At 43.1% G+C, this 17413-nt stretch overlaps 1 protein-coding gene across 1 annotated transcript in view; it reads right to left on the bottom strand.

Moving 5' to 3' along the window:
- Positions 1-17413, bottom strand: part of LOC111868729 (transcriptional regulator ERG homolog) — a 108769-nt gene that overhangs the window by 8537 nt on the left and 82819 nt on the right. Inside the window, exon 6 of the mRNA XM_023859655.2 lies at positions 12545-12753. Coding sequence (XP_023715423.1) covers positions 12545-12753 — 209 coding nt within the window. The remainder of the gene's footprint in view (positions 1-12544; positions 12754-17413) is intronic.

The raw sequence follows: 17413 nt of genomic DNA, 5'->3' as shown, positions 1-17413 counted from the left end.
CCTCCCCACATCCCACAAGACACTCATAGGGACATTTGCCGACGACACGGATATCTTCGCCACACACGGTAATCCCATCACAGCAGCAGCTAACTTACAGTACCAACTCGTACTCATAGAAAAATGGCTAAAAAACATGGAAAATCAAGGTTAATGAAAGCAAAATCCATTCAAACAACGTTCACGCTTCGAAAAGGCAAATGCCCCCCGATTCAAATAAACCACACTACCATCCAACAAAAAGATCAAGCAAAGTATCTCGGACTTACCTTCGACAGCAAGCTCAACTGGAAACAACATATCCTCACGAAAAGGAGACAAATGGATCAAAAAATCAAAGACCTATACTGGCTCGTAGAGAAAAAAATCACACCTATCCACTTACAACAAACTGCTAATATACAAAGCAGTCATCAAACCAATATGGACATACGGAATCCAGCTCTGGGGATGCGCCAGCAAAACAAATGTAGATCCCATCCAACGAACCCAATCAAAAATTCTCCGTCTCATCGTAAAAGCACCATGGTACGTGTCTAACCATCCATTCACACGGACCTTAAAGTTCCGTACGTCACAGAAGTCATCAAAGAACACAGCATCAACCACTTTAGCAAATTAGCTAACCACCCAAACCCACTGCTCCAGGCGCTTTTACATCAACAGGACCACAGAAGAAGCGGGCGAAAGTGGCCAGAAAATCTAAAAATCTGAGGGACGCGTCGGTGGAAGTGGCCCTCTCAAGACAGTGAAGTGTACAAGCCGTAACTAACTGTACACAAGACAGCAACTTGACTGAAAGATTGTAGTATCTGATTGTCAATAAAGGAGATGATTAAAAAAATTATCCTTGGTCTGATCGCCATAATAATACTTCTATAAAACCCATCAATTTAATATTATTCTATTCGCGACCCATACGACGGCATAAAGTGGACAGTTACGGACATGCGTAGCGCACCGGAAGGTACGGAGGAAATATAACAGAGAGAGAATAATAAAGCGATAACGGGAGAATCCCATGTGGAGGTGGCGTCGAATACCTCCACCGTAGCCCTGCGATTTCCGCAGGACTCGGACCTGAGAATGACTGCGCTGGCGAGGAGCCAGCAGCAATTGTAAACGACAGACACATCCTCTCTTCACAGAGGATGTTACATAAGGGCTATAACTGCAAATTTTCAGTTGGAAAATCAAATTACTGGTCGTGGGTCTCAAGGGGTTTGTCGCCACGATGAACTGATTGGCGGTAAACCGCCAGTTGTAAAGTAACTGTGACTCTGATAATGAGACATGACCTCGCTTTGTCCTCCACAAACTGGAAACTGAAACGAGATGTGCGGGGTAAGGAAAGTAGGAGTACTTTAAGTCGCATACAGCAATTTCTCCCTCATTTGTCAAAGTTACCAACATAAAAAAGAAACTCTGAAAATTTTCTGAACCAACTTAAATTGTTATAGTTATACTGAATGACAGTTTGGCAGTTGGAAGCTTTGCAGTGGCAAGCAGAATCTGGCACAAGACAAAAAGAAAAGGAACTAATATAAAATCCTATATTCAAGAGTTCTTTTTGTGAGATATTTTTTTAACTTTAGTCATGATTGATTCTGCAGCAAATGACGGCAGGAAACGCGGAATACTCGGAGCAGCAGAACAGCCACCTCCTTCCAGGAATTAACTCACTTCTTCTTTTGCGTCTCCCCTGGGAACTCGATTATTCTGTGTGACTACGTCACGCTATGGCAGACAGACTTAGTTTCCTGTTATACTTTTTTAATTTAAAAGAAAGTTTGGAGTAGAGAAAAGAGTTTATTTTCATTTTTTGTTGTATCAGTAAAAAAAAAATGCGAAACGCTCTGCTTACACGAGTTCGCTGCGAATTCAATTATTTTTATCTGTAAGATTTTTGGTAGTTTTTTCATCTTTGTTGTTGTGACAGTTGTGTGAGGGGAGGATATTGGTCGGGGGTATAATTAGAAGAGAGAGAAGTGGGTTTTTAGTCTGGAATTGAAATGTTCAGAGCCTAAGAAATAAAAATGAAATCCAGTTCTGTCATTGTACAAGAAGCTCAACACATACATATTTCAGTCCATCTCCGTGTAAAGTAATAATTTCCTGTGAATAAACTTTAGAAGTAATTACATCAACCTAACACACAGCATTACACTCTCTATCTTACTGTCTGTATCATCTGTGGCTGCCTCAACACTGCTATCCGGGGTTCAGATACCAATCGGGGCTGTTCTCTTCTGAGAATTTACATACCTTATTATGAACTGAGCCCACATCTAAGGGACTGCGGTGCGTCAAGAAAGGAGTGAAGAAGCAGGGGGAGGAGGAGGGGGAGGAGAATTCCTAAGTTTTAAAGTTCAGGGAACGGATTCATTTACCCAACAATTTGAAACATGTTGTAACTGAAGGAGAGCCTCCAAACGCCCGATGGTCTCAATACCACCAAAGGAGCATCGTAAGGTATTATGTTTTTTTTTTTCTTTTGGCGCTACAGCCCCAATTTTGGCCGTGGCCTACCTCCATGAAACTCTCCGTTTCACTTCGGTTTACTAGATTTTAAGACATTCGGTATGACTCCTTTGGCGGGTGATCAGCTCGCCGCAAAGCCTCTACCTGTACACAAACACAGAAAAACGCATACACACCCACATAAACACTTAACATCCATGCCCTGAGAGGGATTCGAACCTACGATCCTGGCTTCCGACAGAGCGGTACTCTAAGAAAAATCATACTTCAACTTACGTTTCACATACTTACAAAATTACAGTAATCTGAAACTAATGGCACTTCCCTGCAAGTCACCCTTTTGCCTTGCAGTCTCGTATGAAATCCTGCTTGGCAAAGGGCTTGTTTCTGTATTCACAAAGGTACTGACACCACTTGAAACATGAATATGAAACTTGAAAGAGTAATTTATCCTTTTGAGTAAATCTCCTTTGTGTCTGCAGTCAGTGGCAGAAACACGAAACAACGTGGGGCCACGGACGCCTAACCCAACTCTACAGGAATCTTCTTGGGAAGCCGACACTCGCTCGGGTGAACACAAATTCCCCACCTGATATTAAACCTGCGCATCCTCATACCTTGTTCCTCTGAGATTCATTTTAATAATATTCTTCAAGTTACGTTTAGGTCGTCGCATTTGTATCTTCAGTTGTGGCTCTTCCGACTAAAATTTGTACAAATTTAGCATCATCTCCATATACGCCACAGGTCCTACCCGTCTTATTCTCCTCGATTCGAGCGTTCTATTTATTGTTTATTTCTTCCTTCTCAGAGCCTTACATCTCAAACACTGTCTGAAGGCTCAGTTCCCTGAAATGCTGATACTCGCACAACAAATACTGCTATTATACTTAGGCCCTACAATATACTCGTATTTTAAGGAGACATATTTGATCCGAGAGAGTAGGTTCCCGTCGTAATAAATTTAGGATTACGTGATGAATTTCTACGAAACTTGGTGTGAACGTAACATCGTTGTATACAACATTTTAGCATTTTAAATTATTCCATCAGTAATAAGAGCATGACCACCAAGTTAACGTTCGGTTTTGGAAAGACTGTCGCCATCTGACAAGTGCTTTTAGTAGATGAACATAAAATCTGCCTATATGATACGCTTTAAAATAAATAAAGGCTGTCACGTGAAAACGGTATTTAGCTTTCAGTGTAATGCTGATCTCTAATAAGCAGCGTGAGATTCATTGTGAAGTTTTGTACAGGTACGCCTGTAAATATTTATGTACAAAACTTCTTTTGTATAATACATTTCAGACACAAGGACACTGCAAGGTAATCCCTTGAAAATTTCGGCTGATGAGATGCAGAGTACAGCAGCGGATGCTACGCGCAGGAAGAGCAGATTTGTAAATTTCAACTTACAGTCTTATGATTCCTGCTGACCTCTCTTAACAAACGAGTCTCAATTTTACCATCGATTCTTTCTCAACTCCACAGGATACGAAGTGAATGTGAATACTGAACCTGGTGTGGAAGCGAAAGACCGTGACACATTTTAAGGTACTGTGACGAGTATACCCATTGCTAGGCAACGGGTCGGTAAACACATTCCCGCAACACAAACGCACGCGAGAAAAGAACATCCACGCATCCTTAACAACAGAAGGTGTTTTCCGTGGAGTCCGTGCCGATGGTCATCAAAGAGCACGGTCAGAAGACGCGAAGTAGTATACAATAATAGAAGCATGGCAAAGGACTACAGAACAGTAGTCGGGAGAACTTGTAGTCCAAGATGACTGAGAACAAACGGGAAGAAAGGAATCAGACGGTGCCAAGAAGACTTCATGTGTGACCTGAAGTGACAGTGAGACTGTGATAAATCCGTTGCCAGGATGCGACTAGTGAAGAATGAGACCATTAATGCGTGAACTGGAAAATGGGCAGAATAGCGATAGCGCTGTGTCGCCTGTAATCCCGAACTGTGTGAATGTATAAGGTGCGATAAATCCAATCATCCAATCCAAACCCCGTCTTATAAGCCACACACCCCAAAGCGCGTGACAGCATTATCCAGTACTCGTCAAGTATAACCGAAAAGAACACGACATTCTTAGGAAAGAGAGCTGATCTCTGAGCTGAGATTTAAACTCCTGATCTCCCAAATCCGAAACAAGCACGTTAACCTATATACGGCGACTTCTTGGGATTCACGTATAACCTTAAGGCATTATACAGAAACGGAAATTCGTGTCAGTAGTCCTAGTGAAGATCAGTAGAAATGTTGTTACCGCTGACAAAAAAAATGCTAACTGGTTTTGTGAATTGTGGCACAATAAACAAATAGATTATAAACGGGTTAAAACAGAGATTATTTTCTCTTGCCCCCGTCTACTGCTGTCTTTGCTTCATGAGAATATTCCGAAGCAGTGATGAATATTTAATGAAACTCTAAGGGCGGCCGCACACCAACTGCATCAAGACAAGCACCAAGAAATGAGGCAAAAGACTCAGTCTTGCTTCATTCGTGATTGGTCAGCATGAAGCTGACGTCAGCATCATGACTGAGACCGGTGTGCGGCGGTTTTCATAATCTCATTCGTTTCAACTGTGCTACTTTCTTTGCGTCATGTCGCAGACATCGTGTCTTGACGCACACCGACATGCGTCAAGACATGTAACAGTCAAGACACGATGTCTGCGACATGACGCTGTGTTCAGCTCCAGATTCACAACAAACACAGAAACGCGACTCTTCGTATCCAGTCAAGTGCCTATGAAAATAAATACAACTTCACTACGCATCCTATTTAACTTCTATGCTGTGCCACCGTGGTGCCTGGTAGCAGGGTACCAACGCTTCGAAGCAACATACTACGTCCATCTTCCAGGTATGACTCTCCACTGCTCTGAAATCCTCAAATTTCACACAACATATTCTTCCATATTTCTGCCAATTCGTAATTCATAATCACCATAAATACTCGTAGGTAAGGTCAAAGTAAAGCTATCCCTGTAACAGGCCATGGAGGCCCATTGGGTTGTGAGACGTTGAGGGTCCCACATTATCTAGACAATCGGCTCACAGATGGCAGTAAGGTTGTCAGCTTTACGCGCCGGCCGCCCTTTACCCTCCAGGAAGATTCCTGGTACTCATTACTGTTATACGCTGAGCAGAATCCAGGTCCATAGTGCTGCTAGAAGGAGTAAATAAATTGAAAAAATCCACCTCATCGGGACTCGAACCCGCAACCTTCCGGCTTGTACCATAGTGCCTCAACAAACTACGCTACCGCGTGTCCCCTCATAACCACCATACCGTTATTTTTTTTAATGCTAGTGGGGTTTGACTAAGTCCCTTGTACTGCGGCCATTTCTGGCCTATTGTACCAGCCCCAGATGATAGGTGAGGGTGATTGTGGAGCAATTGGTAGAATAAAGATTGGCTGGGGAAACCGAAGTACTCGGAGAAAAACTGCCCCAGCGCCACTTTGTCCACCACAAATCCCACTTGACCAGACCCGGGATCTAACCCGGGCCGCCGCGGTGGGAAGCCAGCAACTAACAGCCTGAGCTATGGTGCGGCCTTATATAACCTTAGCAGCAGAGATATCGTCATTAAATAAAGTGAGGGACTAGAAAATCTTTCATGCAAAGGCGTTACTTTAAAAGAAAGAGTCTCTGTTATGTATAAAATTCTTTTTTTTTCAGTTTGATATCACGCCCGAAACCTACAGCCAGTTAAAATCCACATCATAACGACCTAAGCTAGAGTTAAGTTGGCAACAGCCTCAAAGTTCAGAGATTTGTTCGCTTAACTGCTTCCACAATACGCTAAGAGCAACACAAAGAACAGGCTAGTATCCATTACCCAGTAAAACCAACCAATTTCAAATCCAATTTGTTTTGGTAGAAAAGGCATCACTCCCACAGAGAGAACATAATACAGTTTTATTTAAGGGTTCAAGTATTATTCTGCCCATTATTTTTCTTATTATCCTCCAGAAACGAGATTGCGTTCGGACAAAGTGACCGCTACAGTGACTGATGACCCCCACCCTATTTTATCTATGTCCCCCCCCCGCCTTTCCGTCAAAAATTGGGAACTATCGATTGACAGATGACTGTGCTGAAAGTTCAGCTCCCTTCTACACACTTGAACGCTCAAATATACACTGCGTGTGATTTTACAGTCTCTTGAATGAGTGGCACAATAAGCATGGCGGGAGGTGATGTGTCTGCCAATACCAGGCAGGACTCGCCATGCATCTCAAACACAACTCGAAGACGAGTTTCGAGAGTTCTGTAAATAGCTCTCTCTAGCATGACAATGCACACCGTACTGTGTGTGAGTTCCCTCCTTCAGTGTCACAGATACAATTAATCGATTTTCGTAAAACTCTGAGCGAAGAGCATGCCACTGAATATAATACCGTCTTGATACATTTATACATATTACATTATTAGCCTACTTTCCTTATATTAGAAGACTAAAGTAGGCTTATGCGATCATCATGCTGTCTGTGTATCCCCCTTATCAACTTTTGAGTATCTGAACCGATCTTTATGAAACTTGGTATGTATATCATGCCACCCAGTCCATCTCAACGGCGTACTCCAAATATCCTTGCCATCAGTGTCTATATGAACCGCTGCTAGGCAACGGCTCAGTAAAAACGTTCCCACGGCAAAGTACACATACACAGCAATAGAAGAACTGAGAGACGGATCGTCTTCTATGCGGTCCGTGTCGTAAAACGTAAATAGGCGAGTAGTTTTTCCCAGAACTTCCTGTTTAATTATATTAAAAGCTTATAATGGTTAGATTTAGATGTAAAAACGAAGACACATCATGATTAAGCAATTGAAATGAAAAAAAAATGGGAGATGAACACGTAAAGGAATGATAACATTAAACTGGATGTCGGAATATGTGGACTGAATTAAAATGATTCAGCATCAGGGCCCAGTGACAGACTGATTGTATTTATTTTTATCTAGTAACTCGGACTATATGGCGCAGCATGTTATGATGGTTAGTGAACAATGCACTGGAAAGTATGTGGACGAGAAATCGTGACCAAATTTGAGGTATTTCCTGGAGGTACTGAGGGAAACCACCGATCTCCGGACCGAGACTTAAAGCCGCGATCTCCCAAATACGAACCACTATTCCTACCCATTCGTCCATTCTTATGGACACCGTATTTGGTCCAATACAAACAAACAAACAAACAAAAAACAAACTCCGTGGTATTAGTCCGCAAGCAAATTATACCGAAAGAGCGACCGCCGTTTGTCGGTGAAGTTAGTACCAACTTCAGCGGATAGAGGGTGTCGCATGATCAGCACAATGAATCCCCACGGCCGGTAATTTCGGTTTTCTAGACCTGAGCCGCTATTGAAATAGCCTTGAAATAGCTCTTCAGTTATCATCACGAGGCTGAGTGAACCCCGTTCCAGACCAACTACTTCTCAGAAAATCTGGTAGCACTGGGAATCGAACCCGGACCTCTGGATCTGCAGCCAGGAACTCTGACCACTAGACCACAGAGGCGGTCCCATACAATGTGTGATATTTCTTGATCATCTGAGCGACTATCAACAACTTCATCACGGAATTTAGTTACGTAGTTTTAGTGTTCTTCTTTCTGACGTCTTGCTGCAGTAGATCGGCTTGTTAAGCAGCTACATTCAGATAACGTACAGTAATACAACGGGACCTTTTCATGGTCTCTCTTAATGGATACACGCGTTCATACACAGAGCGCACTTTGCGCGGCGACCATAAGATATAAATCCAAAAACTACTGCCCTTTTAGAGCAGCAGAAGCAGGGGGAGGTTTGCATTGACCATAGAATTCTATAGCCAGGCCTCCACACAATTTGACTGAGAGTTATGCACTGGAAAATACGTTGAGAGACATTTCAATGTTGGGCCTCAGAACAATGGTCGACTGGCTTCCATTAGGTCCACATAACTCTGCAAGGGGTAGCAGATAACAAAAGAAGCCCGCCTCACCCCCACCCCTCCGCCATAGTGTTGCGGTTCTTATGACGATTTGTTAGGCTATTTGCTTTCGTTAATACTAATCCTTGTCTGAGGCAGTGATTATCAGTCTATGACACGCATACCCACATGTGAACGTCAGAATACTGAATAACACATTTACTTTTCATATAATTTAGTATTGATTTATTTAATTGCAGAGATTATATGAGTCGAATTATTATTAGTATGATTAGTAAATAATACACTGGAAAGTATATGGAAGGAGGCGGTTGTAGCCTCGTTACTGAAAACTACTTCAAGGGATTTGAGTAAAACTACGGAACATCTCATACAGGCTAGCCTATTTATAAGAGATCATCGTTGCATCGTATCCTAAGCCAGATTATTCCAGTCCACACTCTCCACTCTATTTCTTTAACATCCATTTGAATACAAGACGAATTTTAAGGCTCAGAAAGAGCACAGCGTCACAATTCGTTTTCAGAACTTTAACGAGTACATCAACGAACAATGCGCACGATACAAGTTTCACAAAAACAAATACGCTTAAGAAGTGTCTAAACGTCGAAGATTCCAACAAGTAAACTTATTGATTTACCTCTTCTTTACAAGCAGATACAACCTAAAGCACCTACACTCCGACACGTTTTATATTACTTGCAAGCCATAAGATATTCTACCTACACAGTCAGGTGGGTTGATCGGCCGTTCTTGCCGTGAACATAAGAAGTGTCGTTATGAAAGAAGGTACGATAGAGGCCGTTAAAAGGAGGCGAAGAAGACGAGATAAGAGGGCGGTATAATAGAAGAGTACAGCATTATTTGCTATCAGAGCCCCAGGCTACGCGTGTTTAGGGAACACAGGTTTATAATCTATTGATCCATGCAGTCGCTGCTCAAAAGAACTAGTCGCTAGGTAACAAAACTCCTCCCGCCGCAAAGAGAACGGCGGTGCTCGTCATTAACCTGCATCCACACACGAGGCTCTGGACGCCGACTAACGGCAGCAGCCCTGTTAAAACTTCCATCAGCGAACAAACAAAACCTAGTCATGTTTCTAAAGGGTTCTGACGATGGTGGATAACATACAGAATTGCTGGGTTTTGGGACTTTATCCATCGTCCGGAATTCCAGGAAATAGAAAACACGACGTTTCGGAAACTGGATCTGTTTCCGTCTTCAGGTGAGGAAGGAAGATACCCACTCAGTTGGGCCCTTTAGAAAGAGCTAATCCTGTGAGTAAGTGATTGAGATTAGCTCTTTCTAAGGGGCCCAACTGAGTAGGTGTCTTCCTCACCTAAAGATGGAAACAGATCCAGTTTTCGAATCGTCGTGTTTTCTATTTCCTGAAATTCAGGATGGCCGAGCGGTCTAAGGCGTGCACTGTCTTGCTCGCTCGGAAGCCGGGATCGTGGGTTCGAATCCCACTCAGGGCATGGATGTTTGTGTGCGTTTTTTTGTGTTTGTGTACAGGTAGAGGCCTTGCGACCAGCTGATCACCCGCCCAAGGAGTCCTACCGTATGTCTAAGATCTAGAAAAACCGAAGTGAACAGAGAAGTTCATGGAGGTAGAGCTAGGCCCACTGGGGCTGTAGTGCCAAGGAAAAAAAAAATTCAGAATGATGGGAAAAGTCCGAAAACCTAGTAATTCTGCCAGTCATGACTGTTGGCTATAATCTTTAACACTTCTACTTTTAATAAGCAATATATCCAACCCTCTTAAGTCGGTCAGTTACCTGAATACCTACTTTTTAACTTATTTCATTATATTGTCACGTGTAGGATTTATGGGTGACTTATAAGACGGGTTTTGGATTGGATGATTGGATTTATTGACACCTTATACATTCACTTCGGGACTACAGGTAATACAGCGCTATAGCTGATCTACACACTTCGCAGTTCACCGTTAAACACGCACTAAGGTTCGCAGTCTTCACTAATCGTATTCTGGCAACAGTTTTATAACAGTCTCATTGTAACTTCAAATCACATATGAAGTCTTCTTTTCACAGCCTAATTCATTTCTTGTCACTATTCTGCAACTCAAACTCAATTCAATTCCTCTGCTCCCAAGCTCATATCCTGGAAGGCTGGCATCTCGAAACTCGACTAACTCTTCTTTACAACCACTCTGCACCGACGACGCAAATAAAAACAGCCTCTCTATTGTTGGGAACTCATTTTTACAGCTGTGTTGCATAGCAAAGGAAGTTACTCGATTGTTGCTTGCGTATTCGTTGCCGCAGAAATGTCTTTACCGAATCGTTGCCTAGCAATGAACGTCTATTCTGACTGCTATTCCTTCGGGCGACATGCCACAATATGTTAGCCGATTTGTTAGATACTTTGTGCATTAGTTTGTTAGTTGCTTAGTTTAATTTATATATTTTTTACAAGTTTATGAGTTGTTAGTCTGTCTATAATATCTAAGTATTTTGACGGTTGGTTTATTCTTTATCTTAGTTTGCTAATTGGTTAGATACTTCATTAATCGGTTGCTTCGAAAGTTGATTACTTGGAGTTGGTCTCTGGGGTCCAGAAATGTACGTCAACAGGCAGTCTGGCGTTCACCCCACTGGGGTGTTCTAAGACATGAAATACTCTTAATCTCCATGTTTTTATTGACGTAATTCAGTCAGTTCGAGCAGCGTCACTTTGTGCAGGAGTGAACTACAGGTCACATGAAGTATACTTTTATGTGAAAAGAAACGATACTCCCTAGAGTAGTGAGGACGGCAAGAAAGTACGCATGATTGAACTACGGAGAAAATTACATGTTCATGACCTCATTATTTATACTAAGCACAGGCACCAACGCTCTCACTTCGGGACGTGAGGGCTTCTAATATCGGCCCCAGGACATCGACTATCCTTTGTATTCCTCGGTCCTCGAAGCAAATTCAGGGCAGTATCTTAGGTTACACCATGACTTCTTTCTATTACACAATCTTCAGTTCACTATTCATGACCATACAATGATTAGACGCTATGGTCACCTCTGTGGTCCAGTGGGCAGAGTTCCTGCCAACAGATCCAGAAGTTCCAGGTTCGATTCCCAGCGCTACCAGATTTTCTGAGAAGTTGTGCGTCTGGAGCGGGGTTCACTCAGCCTCGTCAGGATAATTGATGTGCTATTTCAAGGAAACAGTGGGAACCGTTGCGCTGAACACGTGACACCCGCTATCCGCAAAACTTGGCACTAACTTCGCCGACAAGCGGCGGTCGCTCGGTCGGTATAGTTCGCTCGCGGACTACAGGCCACGAAGTTAATTAGACGCTACACTCACATAATCCGAGTAGTAACAGCATCGTTAAACAAGCTACCAGATATTAGCCTGATATCATAGGAGAGGGTGAAATGGGCGGGGTAGGTAGCGAGTAGGGGGGAGATGAGAAATATGTATGCACACAATTTTAACAGGAATACCTCAAATGGCGAATTAAATAGCGGACCCAGAGAGCTACGGAAAAATAATATTGTTACATAATTTTATGCAGTGTGCTATAGATGGATTTTGGACTGATGACCGCATTTATTGGACTCTTTAATATAGCGCGTGACTACATTTTACAGCTCACTATTACACACACATACTAGCGTCCAAAGTCACGTCTTCACTGTCGTTTCTTGGTAGCGGCCTCCAACTGCAGACGTTCACCTTGCTCTGGGTTCCCGAACTGCCACCGGCCTCAGCTACTGGCTTCTCACAGCAACAGCTCACAACGACTGAACTGCAGCAGTCCTCTATCTAACTCACTCACTCAACAGCCGACTTTCTGCAATAACTGGCCCTGCTTATAATATCTTGGCACAGACCGAGTAGCAAATACAGTTCTTCTGTTGCCGTGGAAGCATGTTTGCGGAGCCGTTACTTAATAACGGCTGCTGTATAATTATTTCGCAGTCGTTAATTATCAAAGGGTCTACATGTCACATTATTAAAATTAATCTCGAAGGAAAAGGATGAGAAAGTATGCACTTCAGATCTGATCCATGTAACAATGACAGCGGAGCTCCCGTTTAAATGCGAGACAGACGAGATGTGTACTGACCTGACGACGAGGGGATGCCTGCATGTGGACTCATGAAGTTCAGCTTTGTGGAATGATGATAGCTGGACATGAACAGGTCGGACTGGTACTTGTAGGCAGCTGGGTCCGCTGTGGCGGGCTGCGTCGCCGCCGCCAGTCCCTGGAAGTCGAACTTGTAGGCATATCGCTTCCCGTGTACCTTGGTCATGATGTTCTTGTCATAGTAATACCTGCACAAAGCGGCGCCATCAAACACATTTTTGTTAACATTAAGAAGAACCGTATCTCCTGGGATATAATACCGTGTAGTCCGTTGAAAATCAACCGACGTTTCGGAGGAACATATGTTCAGGGTCGAAGCAAGCAAGAAACCAGCATGAAGTTGGCAGCAACCAAGCTGCTTAATGCCGGTTTCTTAAATGGTTCATTCTTCTAATCTGAAGATGATGTGAACCTCCGAAAAGTCGGTTGAATTTCAATCGATTACACGACGTTATATACTCACCTCCAACTAGTGCCGAGGTCATGAAAACGTGGATCTATACATTCACTTCCCCATACGTCTTCGTTGCGTAGTGTTTAATTTGTTAAGCACAGGGACAACGTTTCCTTCTACACGACGTTATGCCCCAGAATATATGGCTCTTCACAGACACCGCTGAGAGAACCTCAAACACGCTTGTTAGGGAAGTGCCATTTCTTCATCATTAAATTTGAAATAATAGAAATTATTACAGATTATGCCTATCTTTTAAGCATGTATTAACATAGACTAATTTTCTATTCCCTTCCGTTGTGGTTGAGAACAGTGATCACTGTATGCGTTGAACGGGCGCCACGAAACGAAACCACGGTGGACATAGTCCGTTTTTACACTATATTCCGACTATGGCCGCATAGCTGCCAGAGACGCAAAAAACAGAGAAGCCTTGGAGAAAGGTTTTATATATTAGCTGCAATTTATTATGGTCAACATGTTTTATTTCAAACCATTTTTCGATATGGTGATATTTAACGAAATATACTGAAAAACAGTGCCCCATTCAACAATATGTATTCCCCTAGAAGTGTGAAAGGACGCACTAAAATGTTAATTTCTGCTGCTCTTCAAATATATGTCAGAAAAATTCAAATCTTAATTTCCTATGAATCTACAACCTTCACATTTTCACAGACGTGCAGTTGTTTCTAAATCATTTGGTCTTATTTTCAAAGGGAAGGTAAATTTGAGAAAAGGCAAAAAGGTTATTACAATACAGGCAGGATATTCACGCCAGCCACGCCTAAAGCTGTTCTACTCAAATAAAACTCATAAAAGTAAAATTTACATAAGGAATATAAGCATGTATCAGCAACACAGCAACACAATAATTTAAACTCAAAATCCCCTTTCCTAAACTTCAATAAATTATTAGAAAAATACACCAATCATAAAATGCGTATAAGGCACAACCTGAAAAAGCAAATGCTTCCAAACTTGATCTGGGTCGCTACTTAAAAGAGCACACCCCTCATCACACAAAGCACACAGTCCTGTGTTCACAGCCCTCTCATTATCACATCTTTCGTGGAAACATATTTTGCACTCCACGCACTGAATGCAAACATGTGTTTGAGAGTCGAGACAGTAACAACCTCAGTCCCTACAAAAGAGGCCATTTTCTTTTCTTCGTGCTATTCTTCTCAGTGTCTGGATTTGTTCCCTTCCCTTTAGTCACCAAAGTCGAATTCATACTGAAGGATCGCTGAGGAGCGTCAGTTTTCGACCAACACTTGGAGAAGGCATTGCCTACCGGATAGAACGTCCTACTGACGTCGAACGAGCGCTTAAGCTTCTTCAAGAGTGGAAGGCCGTTCCTGATGTAGTTTCTTGCCCTCGGTTGACGTTGCAGTGTAACGGACGCTCTGAGACAGAGCTGGGAGCGAGGGTCGTTTCCGGTAGGACGTCCGGATTAAATAGATTAAACCCCGTTGATCCGAACCCAGCTACTGCAGCTCTCGGGGTGACAGTTTTCAACCAGGCTTCGGCTAATAATTTTGAAAATTAAAGTTAGCCAGTTCATCTTCCTGAATTTTCCGTAATGTACGTGGTAACTGTCCAGAGATTCATTCCGATAACACGCGAAAAGACGAAAGAAATTTGTTCTGTGGTTGGAGCTCATGGCTTTAGTCAGCAGGAAGACAAAGTAACAAAATGTAATGTAATGGCCTTAATCGCTGTTCACTGTTCCCATTGGTCCCCCCTCTCCCAGACCCCCCCCCTTCCGCTTCCTATATAAACTAGTGCTCCTCACTCCCGAATCATTGCAGCTACTGCCCTCTGTATTCGCATCGCGATTCACCTGCTCTGAAGATGGAGGCGATACGTTCCTCCGAAACGTCGGTTAAAACCAAGAATAAACGACATCAGATCCCAGAAGACGACTATCTTCAAAGTAACAGAATGTTTAGCAGATTCTAAAGGGTTCTCACGATGTTGTATAACACTCAGAATTACTGCAAGTGGACACTGGACACTGAATCTGTTGTCTCACGGTTGCTCGCCCGGTAATACTTCATCGCATACTGCGGTTGTGGAAGCTTCAATCAGGACTAGAGACCTCTGAAGCAAATCCTCTTATCACGGAGTTAGTTACGAAAAATTCTTCTGTAAGTGAAAAACAAACTCCGTGGCCTGTAGTCCACAAGCGAACTATACCGACCGAGCGACCGGCGCTTGTCGGCGAAGTTAGTGCCAACTTTGCGGATAGAGGGTGTCACGTGGTCAGCGCAACGGATCCCCAAGGCCCTTAATCTCGGTTTTCTAGACCGGAGTAGCTATTTCCTTGAAATAGCTCCTCAGTTATCCTCACGAGGCTGAGTGGACCACGTTCTAGACTCATTACTTCACAGAAAATCTGGCAGCGCCGGGAATCGAAGCCGGGCAGGAATTCTGACCACTAGACCACAGAGGCGGTCTGCTGTGAAGTGAAGGGACGTTATTTTTTATCTTAGCCATACACACCCTGTCTACAGCCTCACAACGTACAGAAAGCAAGAAACTGTCTTTTATATCCTTAAATTTCCTTGACAGTAAAAATACATCTGGTAAATTGAGACGGGCTTTGAAAATGAGATCCAGGGCCTTTCTTTTGTGAGGTATAACTGTTAATATTGCTTTAGTATTGTTTTAAAAATATGGGAAACAGGATGCATAAAAAATGGCAAATACACAAAGATCTATCAAAGCATACGTACACTGAAGATATGAATCTGCTCAAATGTGAGCAATGCATTCTCTCCTCTTTTGATTTTTTCGTCCGGGCGTGAGCAGTTTTATGTTTCATTAATTCTTCGCCGGATATGCGCAGTCTATGCCAATCACACACACATGTTGCGTGCCTCCATTATCTGTTCATCATTTCCCTCACAGTGTACATTGCACGGGTATTTAATTGAGCAAGATTCGCTCTGTACCTGGTCCTTCTCTTTTTTTCATCGGAATAGAACCATTAACAGTTGGATTAAAAATAGAAAGGGATGAGTTCTATCGCTGCAAGTGTGGTCAGTCAGTCGTTTTATACCATTATGACGCTTACAATTCCTCCCTCGGTCTATAGGCCAGGGATGGCCAAAATATGAAATCCAATTATTTGTCTATCAATATTCGATAAAACATGCAGTAATCTCAAAGTTTTAGGAGTAAGAGTTCTATATCTCTTCCTCTAGCACTTTACAGCAGTGTAGTAACATACGTATTAAAGTAAAGTAAAGCTATCCCTGTAACAGGCCGTGAAGGCCCATAGGGTTGTGAGACGTTGAGGTTCCCACATTATCTAGACAATTGGCTCAAAGTTGGCGGTAAGGTTGTCAGCCTTACGCGCCGGCCGCGCTTTACTCCCCGGGAAAAATTATTTAATTAATTCCTGGTACTCATATCTGTTATATGCTAAGTAAACCCCAGGGCCTAGTGCGGCTGGAAGGATTAGGTCAACTGAAAAATTCAAATGATCTCATCGGGACTTGAACCCGCGACCTTCCGGCTTGTGGCATAGCCCCTCAACCAACTAAAAAAATAAAATCCGTGGCAAACGAACTATACCGACCGAGCGAACGCCGCTTCTAGGCGTAGTGCGAACTTCTGCGGACAGAGGGTGTCATGTGGTCAGCGTAACGGATCCTCATGGCCGTTAATCTAGGTTTTCTAGATCGGAGCCGCTTCTTTTCCATTCAAGTACCTCCTCAGGTATCCTCACGAGGCTGCGTGGACCCCGTTCCAGACCCACTACTTCTCAGAAAATGTGGTAGCTCCGAGAATCGAACCCGGGACCTTTGATCTGTAGCCAGGAATTCTGATCATTATACCACAGAGGCGGTCCCAACTATACGTACTATCTGCTTAAATGCTCCTTATGTGCTTGTGTGGTTCTTAAAAAACGCAGCAAATTTTTTCCTACGCTTAGCTGACAAAATTTATATTTTCCACGAACTGCCCTATTCAGTTCGTCAGGAAGTCGAACGTGAGGAGAGTATCATGCACAATAAAGATTTCTGCAGCTGAGCTCTCTCGTTATGGGCCTAAACTGCCCACCTAAACACCTCGTTCTAATATATCACTTAAGGTAACAAATAAGAATATATCTTTTGCATATAAAAGCCTTTCATCTGGTGTTCTCCGACCGCCTCTGTGGTTTAAGTGGTAAGAGTTCCTGGCTACAGATCCAGAGGTCCCGGGTTCGATTCCCGGCGCCACCAGATTTTCTGAGATTTAGTGGGTCTAGAACGGGGTCCTCACAGCCTCGTGAGAATAACTGAGGAGCTACTTGAATAGATAAGATGCGGCTCCGGTCTAGAAAACCGAGATTAACGAGCGTGGGGGTTCGTTGCGCTGACCACGCGACACCCTCTATC

The sequence above is a fragment of the Cryptotermes secundus genome, unplaced genomic scaffold, assembly GCF_002891405.2.
Source record: "Cryptotermes secundus unplaced genomic scaffold, Csec_1.0 scaffold1908, whole genome shotgun sequence".
In the NCBI taxonomy this organism is placed as follows: Eukaryota; Metazoa; Arthropoda; class Insecta; order Blattodea; family Kalotermitidae; genus Cryptotermes; species Cryptotermes secundus.
The sequence above is the reverse complement of the archived record's forward strand: the minus strand, read 5'-3'. Positions and strand labels throughout refer to the sequence as shown.